The sequence below is a fragment of the Sus scrofa genome, chromosome 2 (genome assembly GCF_000003025.6).
Source record: "Sus scrofa isolate TJ Tabasco breed Duroc chromosome 2, Sscrofa11.1, whole genome shotgun sequence".
Taxonomy (NCBI): Eukaryota; Metazoa; Chordata; class Mammalia; order Artiodactyla; family Suidae; genus Sus; species Sus scrofa.
Genome location: NC_010444.4, coordinates 140,753,124 through 140,767,363, shown reverse-complemented (window position 1 = coordinate 140,767,363; position 14,240 = coordinate 140,753,124). Strand labels below are relative to the sequence as shown.

Genomic DNA, 14,240 nt, shown 5'->3' with positions numbered 1-14,240 from the left:
GATTTCCAGGCTAGGGGTCTAATCGGAGCCGTAGCCACCGGCCTACGCCAGAGTCACAGCAACGCGGGATCCGAGCCGCGTCTGCAACCTACACCACAGCTCACGGCAACGCTGGATCGTTAACTCACTGAGCAAGGGCAGGGACCGAACCCGCAACCTCATGGTTCCTAGTCGGATTCGTTAACCACTGCGCCACGACAGGAACTCCAAAATGGACCAATTTCTTAAAAGCCACAAATTTAAAAATTTAACCAAGACGAAATATATAACCTAAATAGTCTCATATTCATTAAGAGAAACTGAATTTGTACTTTAAAAACTTTAAAAAAAAAAAAAATTGGTTGGCTGGACTAGTGTAAGGATCAGCAAACCTCTATAAAGAGCCAGACAGCAAATATTTGAGGCTTTGGGGGCCAGTCCATCTCTAATATAACTACTCAACTATGTCACTGCAGCGGAAAAGCAGCCGTAGACTCTAAGTAAACCAACAGGCATGGCTCTGTTCCAATAGAATTTCAAAAAAATAGATGGCAGGCAAGACTTTACCTGAGAAGTATAATTTGTCAACCCCCACACTAGATAATAACTAATGGCACTTCCAATTTCTAAAATTTGTAATTCTATTTACTTCTAGGGTCAAAAACCACTGACAGTTCAAAAAAAGAATGATACAAACCCTATCACAGAGATAATGGACTGCTTTCACCAAAACTGGCTAGAAGTAAATACTACCGTCAACAAAAAAACGCCACACACAACTCATGATTTCAGTCCAACTAGTACTGAATGAATCATTACCTCAAAATGATTAATCATCTTATCTTAAAGTTTTCCCATAGTAGTACTTATTGGGAAATAAACACAACATTTGATTATAAACAAAACCTAAAAATCCAAGACACATAAAACTAAGGATCTAAGTTTATTTTTTAAACTTTGTGTCATAATGACCGTAAAAAATACTGTCCAAAATGTGGAGGGAAATACAGAAGAAAATTTATATTGCCTATCGTCCCATGACCTAGTGATACCAATGTTGATATATTTCAATTTTTTTTTTTTAAACATAAAATCTTTTCAAGCCTGCCTGACATCTAAAGAACAGAAAGGAACGCCAAGGACAGTCTAAGAGAAGTCTCACGAACACTAAAATCCGACGCATCTGCAGGCTGACACTCTGGCAGGTTTCTGGAGCTGCTCTAACATCCTGATTTCAAGAGACCACTCCACTATTGCTCCATTACGCCAGTGATTTTATCTAATATATAAACATGTATCTTTCTGCACATGATAAGTTAAGAACTTGCCTGTTAAATACTGCAACTCTTAATGCCAGAGTGTCATATATAGGAAGTACTTGAAACCTCCTTAGAAAGCACCATAAAATATAACTGGGGCGAGATTTTTTTTCTTTTTCTTTTGGATAAATTATGAAATTTATTTATAGTTCATCTTTTAGAAGCCAGAACATGACAAATGTCACCTTCTGCCAAGTTGACTTATTAGAAATACGAGAAGCGCACTTATTGTAGGACATGGGTTTCTTGGTACCACCAGTGAGACCACCGCCACCATCAGTTCCTTCCAACGAAGGTTTTGGTCAAACTTCCCCCTAAACTTAGACCTGGGTGATCTCAATGCAAGGAGGTCTAAGTGAACTTTGTCCAGAAATTACAGTGAAAAACCCAAGCATAGCATGGAGGTGCTCCCAAGCAACGGCACATGAGAAAACTTCAGAGTTAGGAAGTTCTTTTAAATCTTTCATCTCACACCATAAGAAAATCACACAATTTTTGACAAATAAGCTTTCCACATTAAATAGGAGAGGAGTGAGTCCTACACATGCTCAAATTTTGCATTCAATTCCATATCTATTTGTATCTAAATTTTCCAAAATATGCCAGGCAGCTCACACAAAAGCTAACACTAACAAATCAATAAAATCATATGCAAGCACAGCTACAGAACGATGGCCTAGCAATACAGTAAATCCAAGGGCTCACACAAAGATGGAAATCGCAGCATACTGTCTAACAAAACTCAGCCCTTACAGCTGCACATCGCAGAACGCTAGTGACACCCACCAGTCTACCTTGTGAGGACACTCTGAAACAGCTTTCTTTTTTATTTTATTTCTTTGCTTTTTAGGGCTGCACCTGTGGCATATGAAAGTTCCCAGGCTAAAGGTCGAACCAGAGCTACAGCTGCCGGCCCATGCCACAGTTAACAGCAACGCCAGATCCTTAACCCACTGAGTAAGGCCAGGGATCGAACCCACATCCTCATGGATATTAGTCAGAGTCGTAACCCACTGAGCCACAACGGGAACTCCCGAAAAGAGCTTTCTTGTTCAGATCACTTCAAGCAGTTATTCCAGACCCGGGTCTGTCTTACTTAGTGTGAAGTATTTAATTCATTAATAAATTTCATTAACAATGCTATACAATGACAGTTCTTGCCGGGACACAGTGGGAATCTAACTGAAGTAGCTTGGGTCACTGCAGAGATACAGGTTTGATCTCTGGACCAGCACTGTGGGTTAAAGGATCCAGTGTTGCCACAGCTGCAGCTTAGAGTTAATCCCTGTCCTGGGAACTTCCCAATGCCATGGGTGCCAACATTTAAAAAAAAAAGCTATACCATGAAAACCTCCACAATTTTATTATTTCTTTTTTGCTTTTTAGGGCCACATCCACAGCATATGCACATTTCCAGGCTAGCCTACTCCACAGCCCCAGTAACATGGGATCCAAGCTGCATCTGTGACCTACACCACAGCTCATGGCAACGCCAGATCCGTGACCCACTGAGGGAGGCCAGGGATCAAACCCACATCTTCAGGGATACTAGTCGCATTCGTTTTCACTGCACCACAACGGGAATTCCATAAACTCCACGATTATTAAAGATGATGGCGTAAAATCATACTGGCTGATTCACAAAGACACACATGATGAAAGTACTAAGCACTCAGATTTTCAGGTCAGAGGTGAGCTCAAATCTTAGATGCACATATATGCATTTTTGAGCAAGTAACAATTCAATAAGGGTTATTAGAGGAATCAAAGAGGCAGTAATACATGCCTCTTAGCACAACGGCTAGCACACGGTATGCAGTGTAACAGTACGGGTAAGCCTTATTTTTGTTGTTAAAAAAGAAGAAATAGGAGTTCCCACTGTGGCACAGCAGGCTAAGGATCCAGTGTGGTTCAATCCCCTGGCCAGCAAACTGGGTTAAAGATCTGCAGGTGCCACAGCTGTGGCATAGGTCGCAGCTACAGCTCAGATTCAATCCCTGGCCAGGGAACTTCCATATGAGGCAGGTGCAACAGAAAAAGAAGAAAGAAGAAGAAGTAGTAAGAAAAGAACGGATATGTGTGCACAAACACACAGACATAATGAAGTCTGGATGCTATATACCAAAATGGTGATATATAATGAACAAAGGACTTGATAATCAAAAAAATTAACCTGATCTTGAAAACAAGACAATGCAACCATAAAATAATGTGGTAACAAGCTCTTCGAAGAGTCTTTCAAAGGCTGGGAAGCTCTGGCTATGCTAAAGTGGTTCCAGGAAAGCATTTGCAAAACAGACGAGATCAGCATCTAGATTAAGTGCTTCCCTTCACTGCAATGACAATATACCTTCAGAGAATGAGTACTAAGCACACCCTATTCATACAGTCGATGGCCAACAATTATCCAAATCAGACAAAAATTTTATACTTGCTATAGTAACATAATCAAACCCCTCAAATACAGGCCCAGGCCTATACAAAAAATATCCATTAATTGCATTACTCTTTCAGGATTCTACAACCACTGCCTCTTACATTTCTGGAAGAGATGTTCTTTCTGTGCAAGAACAAAGACAAAATATAACCTTAAGCAGGAGCTCCCGTCGTGGCTCAGTGGTTAACGAATGCGACTAGGAACCATGAGGTTGCGGGTTCGATCCCTGGCCTCGCTCAGAAGGTTAAGGATTAAGGATCCGGCGTTGCTGTGAGCTGTGGTGTAGGTTGCAGACGCGGCTCGGATCCCATATTGCTGTGGCTCTAGCGTAGGCCAGCGGCTATAACTCTGATGCGACCCCTAGCCCGGGAACCTTCACATGCCATGGGAGTAGCTCGAGAAAAGGCAAAACAACAAAAAATATCTGTATCTATATCTATATATATAGATTAAAAAAAAAAAAAAAACCTTAAACAATAGCATCCTCATTGGGTCCTAAGCTGCACCAATTTTCTTCTGCCTAAAACTAGTTTAAGGTATAAAAAAATATAAGAGCTACTGTGTATGTTACTGTAGCATTCTGGACATTGAACAAAGAAGCTGATGCTCAACTCTCATCTACTCACCTTAGCAAGTTAGTTACCTAGGAGTCAGAATTATCCACGAGAAATATACTATAATCAAGAAACAAAAGCTACATAGGTAATTTAAAATTTTTGGAGCCCTACGTTAAAACAAAGGGTGAGGAGTTCCCATCGTGGCTCAGTGGTTAACGAATCTGACTAGGAACCATGAGATTGCGGGTTCAATCCTTGGCCTTGCTCAGCGGGTTAAGGATCCGGCGTTGCCGTGAGCTGTGGGGTAGGTTGCAGACGCGGCTCGGATCCCATGTTGCTGTGGCTCTGGCGTAGGCCGGTGGCTACAGCTCCGATTAGACCCCTAGCCTGGGAACTTCCATATGCTGCGGGAGCAGCCCAAGAAATGGTAGAAAGACCAAGAAAAAAAAAAAAAAAACCAAAGGATGAAAATTAAGTTTAAAGAACAGATTTTTCTTAACCCAATATATTCAAAATACCATAAATGAGCTGTTATTGAGATATTTATAGCTTCTTTGGTATAGTAAGTCTTGGAAACCTGGAATATAGTTTCCACGTGCAGCACATCTCAGCTGGGACCGGTCACATTTTCAGTATTCAACAGCCACGCCTGGCCACTGCCTACCACAATGGATGGCATGGAGCTAAAGCGACTCGAGCCCAAGGCACATGCTTCTTCTTGCCAGTTATAAATCATAATTCCAGTCAGCCAGCATATGACCATGAACTACCAGGCAAGACCGCTCAGGTCAAGACCTAACGGAATTCATTTCAAAGACTGAGGGTCTTCTAGGTTTCAGATACTGTGTTAAAAGAGTTTTCAGATTTGGGGGGTTTTTGAAGGGTGGAGTTTTATTCATTTGCCTTTTGAGGAGAACATGGGTGTGGTAATAAGAGACAAATATGCTTGGTGCCAATAAATTCTACTCCTGGGGGAAAAAACCTCAAAGCACATCCCTCACAAAGGGGGAAAGGACCCCATCAAGGATCAGCACACCCCTCTTTAGAACGCAGAGGGTAAATGACAGAATTCAGCAGTGCGAAGCACGGAGCTCTTCAGCAGAAAGGTTTGTACTGGCAATGGAGTAACTTCAGAGAGTATTATTAACACAGAACGGGCTTCAGAGCCAACTACACACTCAAGGAACAAAACGCTAATCCATTAAACTAGTAGTTTGTTATAATCCATTACCTATTAAGTTTGAATAATTTATATTTTTAACTATGCAGAGACTATGAAGAAGGTTAAAACTACTTTAAAATTTGAAAAAACACCTCGCATATAAAAAATGAAAAAAACTGGAAATACATATACCTAAATGATGATGGTAACTGTGGTTCAATAGTTTAATAGTTAATAGTTTAACAGTATGACTTTCAATTTTAAAAAAACAAAGTGGCAATAACTTTGTTCATATTCAATTACATTTCACTTAAATTTTAACCCACTCACTTTTAAATCCTTTAAGTTTCAAACACCCATCCAAGCTGTTTTTCTTTCTTAAGAATTCTCATAGACAACGTAACCTTAGGCTGATAGAGCAAGAATAAATTAAACTTAACCGTAATAACCACATTTTATTTCAAGGAAACCTGGAAGTCATTTGTGAACCTACAGAGACCCACTGAACAGTCAAAAACGCTCTACGGTCAGGCATCTGAAGCACTTCCACAATGTTACGTAAGTAATGGTCAAGTGCATTTCTTTTCACATCATTGTCTCGTACAGTGTCACTCAGTAAGTTACCAACAGATCTAAGACGATCTCTAACTCTTCAAACCACAATGCAAGCCCAAGCATTAATGCTGCTGCCCTCTGGGCCCTGGGAGCCTTGGAAAGGGAGTTTGGCTCTCACCCTATGATCTAAGGTATCACTTGCACTCAGTGCTTCTTTTAGAGTACTTGGTTTAATTTTTTCTCCAAAATGTCACCTGTATACCAAAAGAGCTACAGGAAGTAGAGGGAAACCACCCCTGGCCTCCTCCCCATAACAAGGGCAAGGATCTGGGTTCTTTTCACTCATGTATCCCTAGTGCCATGAATACCCAGAACTGCTCCAATTACTCATTCTCCAAACCAGCATGAGTTTATTGAGCAAGCACCTAACTGAGGACCTCTTTAGCATTATACTAGACTCTCAAAGAACATTTTTAAAATAGTTCCATCTTTCAAAGGCTTAAACCTAGTTGCAGAAATTACATGGATAAAGGAAATACAATTAAGCAACAATTCAAGGAAGTAAACAACTTAAGCAGCAAAGACATAAACTAGAATGATGCAGTTTGAAATGGCCTTTAGCAAAGGGGGGGGGAGGAGATCTTGAAGGAAGAACAAGTCAGGTTTAAACAAACAGGAAGGGAATTTCAAAAACATAATGAACAATGTCCTACTGAAGGCATGAGCTCAGATTGCCTTGAGCAGGCAGAGCGGATTGGAAATAGAGGAAGCGAGGAGAGCCTGGAATGAGGCAATGGCAGTGGAGACAGAGAAATACAAATACAATAAACAAAGTGGAGACAAATACAATAAACCATCAGAGCAGTTTATCCACCTTAACTTCACATTGGAAACTCTTGGGAGAACTTTCAAAAATACTGATGCCTGAAACTCAATCCAGTGACTAATTTGGGTATAATCTAGACATTGGGATTTTTTAAAGTTCCCCAGGGATTCTAATGTGCTTCCAAAGTTAAGAATCACTGCCTTATCCCACCAACTGTGCACTTTAAAAAATAAAACATTAAAATAAAAAAATAAAAAGAAAAAAGAAATCATTGCCTTAGAGGAATGACCAATGTAACCTGACAGGTGGCAACACAGGAAGAAGAAGCTTTGAAGACTCAAGCGATTATGACAAGATTTTTTAAGTATGCATCTATAAAACTTATATTACTGAGAGAATCCAGGAAATCAAAAAAGTAAAAATAAGTGTGAGCCTTTCTGGACTTTACCACTCTGTTGACCAAGTTCCATGTACCGAACCAGTTTTAATTAATCCAGACTATCTCAATTCTCCACATACTATTAATTATTTATCTAATATTTTTTCAAAAGAAATAATCAAAACTTAAAATGAATCATTTTTTGAAAATCAAGGTAGAGCTCAATGCAAAGATTATAAAATAAAAATTCCATAAATTCCCTCAGGTCTCCCAGCTAGAAATAATCTCATTCTCCGTCCAACCCGCATGGTACTTCAGTGGCACCTATGACGGCACTGCCAGTACAAGTCCGGAACAGGTGCCGCGTGTTTCGTGAGGGATCTACTTCGCAGAGGACACGCACTCAGTATGAACTGAGTGACAGTCAGAAACTGCCACTTAACTTCTGTCACTGGAGGTTCTAAACGTTCCTGAATGCTTTATAAGCAGAACTCTACCCCTAGTCAATTCCGCTTCTTGCGGACTCTGCCATCTGAGAATTTCTCAGCTTTCTTCCAATGTGTTCTACCGCCTCCCCTGGCTTCATCCTCATTCCGGCGGTTTCTGACAGGACCCTTGCTCACTGTCATCTGCGTCAATACAAAGCAATTAAATATTTTTATATTTAGGAAGAATGTGCTCAGCGATCATGTTCTAAAATGGATTTGTGAATCATGAGATAATTTCTTTCGAAACCCCCACCTTAATCCTTAAATTTAAGCTAAACATCAATCACTGTTCTAGTTTTCACTTACATAATAAAACGTTTCGTAAGAGTGCTGGTGTGGTCTCCCCACCTTCAGGAGCAATAAATGTTTCCCACCTTTACTTACATGCGTGACGCAAAATAGCAAGTATTATTTGTCTGGCCTTCTGGGGAGAATCCAGGAGGTGACTCATGACCAGGGATGACTAGCCTGAGATCTGACCAACCCAGCAGTATCTTTTAGACTGGTTAGGAAGCTCTAGAATGGAGCAATGAGAAGGGATTATCACACATCCCCTTCCTCACTTGCAAAGTCGGCTTTCCAAGTAACGCCACTGGACGTTTGTGCGCCACTGCCGCCCTGCGCACAACAGGAGGTAACTGATCCACATACACACTAGGGCCTCTTTGTTTCCCTGTTTAAGACGCCAACCATCATGAGTCAGGCTTCATATTATTCGTTCTTTCTATTCTCTGATTTTCAGGCTTATATGTGGATTTTTAAATGTGTCCTACATTTTCACTGTGACTTATCAACTGCTTTTTCCATGTGATTTAACTAAGCCTCTAATCTCATTTTTCTGAGGTAGACAGCATAGGATCAAAACATGGCAATGGCTTAAAAAATTCAATATGCTTCACCAGTTTCACAATATGGTAGAAACAAGATAAACACTGGACGGCATTCATCTTCACCCCAGGAATTCTATCATGACTCACCATTATACCTTCAAACAAGATATACGGCAAATGAACAAATGAGTATCAAAGATATTTTCCTGGAAACTACTAAATAGGCAAAAAGTACTAGTGAGAACTAATCAGCACTGGTTTTCGTCGCTTTAAAATGATTTTATATAGTTTTCTTCTTCTTTGCTACAGTAAAATATTGGGTAAAAGGTCTAAGCTATAGTCACCCTATACCAGCATTAAATAACTGAAATGAAAGAAGTAGTGCTAGAGAAGGGGAAAAAAAATTAACAGTAGAGGGGGAAAAAAATCAAAATAGTATTTTCTGTAGCAAAAATGTCCAATTCCACAGCATAGGTTTTTAAACACAAACTTAAAAATGCAAAAACACGACTCAGTTCACTTAATAAAGCTCTGTCTACTTGGCAATTACCTACTCTTACAATACTCTACATGACTCATTCAAAAAACCTCAATGATGAATATTTTCAGCATTCCCTTTTGCCCAAAATTAGATGGCCACCTAGGTGTGATAATGGAATTTTATCCTTTATCTCAAGATCACTATCCTTAGTAGACACATGTTAAAATACTTACAGGTGAAACAACATAATGTCTACAACTTATTTTCAACATACTTTTTTTCATGGAAAAAAAAGTTTGGATATGTATATATTCATATACATGCATATTTTTACACACAAACATGCACATGTATTTACATGTTAACTGGTGAGTCTAGAGAAATGGTGGATGGGTGCTCTTTGTAAGACTTCTATGTGTTTAAAATTTTTCATACTAAAAAGTTGGGGATAAAGGGGGCACAGAGAAAGCCATTTTTCCATTTCTTGACATTTTTTCTTTTATTTACTTATTTATTTATTTTGGCCAAGCCCACAGCATGCAAAAGTTGGGATCAAACCCCAGCCACAGTAGTGACAAGGTCGAATCCTTAACCCACTGAGCCACAGGACAACTTCTCATTCCTTCAAAAGCTTCACTCCACCCAACAGAGCTGAAAAATCTAAAAACACAACTGACATTTGTAGTTAAAACACCTCGTACCCAACAATTATTATGGAAAGTCCTCTTATTTCAAAGAAAAGCTCTGGAAAAGACCTCGGATCCAGTATCTGCTATGGAAAACTCCTCTTACTCACATTGCCCATGTACTCGGAGAGCAGATCCTGCAAGGCCTGGCGGACAGCATTACACTCGGCCACAATTCTCTCACGCCGGTCGTCACGTGTGCAGGACGAGTCAGCCATCAGGGCAGCCCCGCTAATGATGCTTTCCAGGCGCTCCTCCAGCGAAGGCCGAAAGCGCTCCTCGCTGAAGCTCAAGGGGTCCACAATGATTTGCTTCTGCAAAGGAAGCATTAACGAACGTTAGCGTAATCTCTGTTTCCTCCAATATGGAAGAAGCTGGGGCAAGTGCTGCTTAGGAATACCAACACTTCGCACAAAAATTCCGCTGCCTCAAACACAGTAACACCTCTTAGCAGATGAGGGGCAGCCCACAGAAACTGGCCTATGGTGGATCACTTCCCAAAGAAGGCACTGGAAGCAATACTATGCAGCTGAACAGGGCCTAAATACGGTCGGATACCACACATGCAAACAGAAATGGGTTGGCATAAAAATCAGGTTCACATCACCTCATCTGAACATCCACCTATAGGTCAGCCTATACAATACTGGCAAGTTAAGTCACCAAATGAGAACTACAAGGAAAAATAAAAGTTAGCACTCTGTTTTCTATGTACGGAGTATAAAACTGCTACATGGCATTAACAGAACTGTTTCACCCAAAAAAAACCCAAAAACAAAACACTGATTTCTGTCTTCAAAGTTTCAGAGAAAAATAAACTTTTTTGGCTACACCCACAGCATGCAGAGAAGTTCCTGGGCTAGGGATGGAACCCGCATCCCAGCGGAGACAATACTGGATCCTTAACCTACTATGTCACCTGGTAATTCCTAGGTATGCATTTATAATCATTTCAATCTTTTTTTCTCACCTCATACATCTCATCAAATTTTATAAACATTCAGTCTCAAATTTATCCTGTCCAAAAAATTCGACCTTCTTTACTCCAAGACCTCCAGGTATTCTCTAAGAGGTGACAGCAATTTGTCACAGCAAAGCTGCTCTCTAAGATATAACTGCCCCAAAAAGAATAAATCCTTCCTGTCTCCCCTTTGCTCCCCTGACTCCACATAAACTCAGCTTTACCACTGATGAGTGAGGTCAAGGTCACGAGGAAGATCTAGGTACAAGGTCAAACATCAAACCCCCAGACCAGGATCTACTGGCCTTCTTCCAACTTCTCCATTTGAAACAACTCATTCTCACACCAACAAATGTGTGAGAAAATATTTTGCCTTTAATTTTTCCCTATGGGGACTACGTTCTTATTGATTTCAATTTAAATGCCAAGATTTTTTTCCTAAAAAAAAGCTTGCCCTACAGAGTTCCTGTTGTGGCTCAGTGGTTAACAAATCCGACTAGGAACCATGAGGTGGCGGGTTTGATCCCTGGCCTTGTTCAGTGGGTTAAGGATCCGGCGTTGCCCTGAGCTGTGGTGTAGGTTGCAGACGCGGCTAGCATCCTGTGTTGCTGTGGCGTAGGCGGCAGCTACAGCTGCGATTAGACCCCTAGCCTGGGAACCTCCATAGGCCGCAGGAGCGGCCACAGAAAAAGGCAAAAAGGCAAAAAGGCAAAAAAAAAAAAAAAAGGCTAGCCCTTTTCCAATAAGTACACATTTCCTCTTTCCCTGCCAAGGAACCATCAGTTTCAAAACTGAACATACAATTCCTTCACTGTTCATTATTAACCTATAGTTTAGCTGATCATTTTTCTTACCAGATAAAGTTATTGCAGAATTTCTCTGGTCAAAACTGAATACACAATACTTTCTGACCAACAGGAGGAGGAATGAATGGTCATAGAATTTTAAGAACTTCAACAGAGCTGTAATCATTTAGTCCAGCACCCTCATATTATGAATTAAGTTTCGCTGTAGACTTAGGAGGTTAAGTGGCCTCTGATAGATATTACTCAACCTAGGGGAAAACGTAACCCTTACTGCCGTGAATGAGGCCAATACCCAAAACTGCCAATTCTGAAGAGGAAAAACAGTGCCAGTAAATTGTAAGAGGTATCTTCAAGAGTTTGCTATAAAGTCATTAATGTTTAAGGTTCAAGGATTAAAAATTCAGTTCTAGAATCAAGGTCCTCAGGCTTCACATTGTCTTTACCCAAGCCAAAGTAAAAGGTAAGACAAAGGAAATAAAGACAAGAAAAAAACTGTTAAAATGCACTCCATTGTCTTGATTCCATACTTTAAAGCATTCCTGCTGACCAAAGGATGCCGGTCATCTGGAAGGCAATTTTCCCCTAAGTAAATGGTTCTAATAAATTTAAAAAAAAACCCTAACAGTTATTTAAAAAAAAAAAAAATCTTAAACTGCTGCCATCTACTGGAAGTCATGAGGCATTGTGGGTAGGCATTTAAAACCATAAAACACAACCCCAAAAATTAAGATTAGAGTTGATACTTGGCAAAATGTATACACACAATATATATACAAAGAATAGATCTGGTGCATCATCTATAAAAGGTAATTATATGGAATTATGCTAACAACGTATTTTAATCCCAAATATGCTTCCACTTGATTAAGTCTATTATTACAGTTTAGACATTGAGAAGAATGTGCAGGCACACAGTAAGACTAAGGCGATGGAACTTCCACGGCAGTCACTCCGGATGTGTTTCTGTCTCCCACTCGACTATGAGGCCCTGGAGGGCAGAGCCTAAGTACACGTTGCCTCTTTAACTCCCATAGGTTTGCATCTGCCCAAAAGTTAAAATCTTGGTTGAAATGAACCAAACTTTTATCTTCAATAAAGAGGGACTTCATAGGAAAGATAAGCTGCATAAAAGAATTCAGAAGTTTAAAACTAAAAATACAAGAAAAGGTGAGGGGAAGAGAAAGAGGAAGAGGAAGGTGAGAAAAAGAAAAGATAAATGCTTTAGGCCAAGTCAAGGTGAAGTAAGTTGCGAACTTAGAATTTCTTTCAACGTGGACTACCTACCTAAGTAGAAACTGAGCCTTCCTCAGAAAGCTTGAGCACATTTCCCCAGAACTCTGTAAGCTCTCAAGAACCCTCAAGGGCCTCAAGTGTCCTCCCAAGCCTAACTTACATCAAAGTTGTTGAGGGCGTACGCCAGCTCTCCTCCTCCGCCACCCTGGTGCTGGGAGGCGTCATCTGACGCCGTGGCCTGGGCTGCGTTAGAAATGCCTGTGACCGCCTGCTGCAGCTGTTTGTATATCAGGTCGCGGTTGGCCTTGTAGGCTGCGACGTCAGGGTGCTGGAGGCACGCCTGGGATGCAGTGTAGAGGATCGGCACGTTTTTCTGCAGGATTCCTCTGGCGGCGGCCATCTGATCACGATGCCCCACATCTTTCAGTTCCTACAAGAGTAAAACAAAAATATGGGTTCAACTCACTAAAAATTTGTTAGTAAATGCTGACAAGTTAGCATGTCTACTAATTAGACGATATTTTCATTAACGGTCTGGCTTGAAAGCTGACCACAAGGGAGGTGGTATGGCTTAGTAGGTAAGCATTCAAACTTTTCCAAAAGACACAGACCTGAATTTGAATCTCCAGCACTACTTTTTTTACTGACCGGTATGATTTTATTTAAACTCTCCACACTCAGTTTCACTTTCTGTAAAATAAAAACACTAACAGTACCTCTCTTACATCTGTCTTGAGGATTAAACGGAATAATGCACGTAAAGCACCTAGAACAGTAACTAAATAAAACGCAACGCAAAACTGACTAGCATCTTGATATAACTTTTTAAGATGTGTGTACCTATTCCAACCAAGCTAGAAAAACCAGAGGTGGAGTTCCCGTCGTGGCACAGTGGTTAACGAATCCGACTAGGAACCATGAGGTTGCGGGTTCGGTCCCTGCCCTTGCTCAGTGGGCTAACGATCCGGCGTTGCCGTGAGCTGTGGTGTAGGTCGCAGACGCGGCTCGGATCCCGCGTTGCTGTGGCTCTGGTGTAGGCTGGTGGCTACAGCTCCGATTCAACCCCTAGCCTGGGAACCTCCATATGCCGGGGGAGCGGCCCAAGAAATAGCAACAACAACAACAACAACAACAGTCAAAAAAAAAAAAAAGACAAAAGACAAAAAAAATAAATAAATAAATAAAAGCAAAGAAAAAAAAGATACAAAAAAAAAAAAAAAAGAAAAACCAGAGGTATATTTAAACAGAGTAAAATTGATTACGAGAATTTCTTTTTCTATTAAGTTATAAAAGTTCACTAAGAGAGTTCTATTAAATTTGGGATGGGATTACACAGGTGTACACACACAGACCAGGTAAGGATGCGGCAGGCTGTTCTCCCAAATACACAACTTCTCCCCCACCCCTCCCTGACCCACAAAGACCACTTAGGACCCAGGCTGCTAAGGCATAAAGCTGAGGCTCACGTGTTCCATGACCTTAATCCAAAAGATCTGTATTTTAATATTCTATATGCATCTAGTCTTACGTGAGCTGTCCTT

General features: G+C 40.7%; 1 protein-coding gene across 1 annotated transcript in view; it reads right to left on the bottom strand.

Annotated features, from left to right (window-relative positions):
- The window catches only part of CTNNA1 (catenin alpha 1), a 187,053-nt gene that overhangs the window by 102,465 nt on the left and 70,348 nt on the right, over positions 1 to 14,240 (bottom strand). Inside the window, exons 6-7 of the mRNA XM_003123988.6 lie at positions 12,860 to 13,129; positions 9,810 to 10,013 (exon numbers count right to left, since the gene is read on the bottom strand). Of these exons, the coding sequence (XP_003124036.3) occupies positions 9,810 to 10,013; positions 12,860 to 13,129 (474 nt within the window). The remainder of the gene's footprint in view (positions 1 to 9,809; positions 10,014 to 12,859; positions 13,130 to 14,240) is intronic.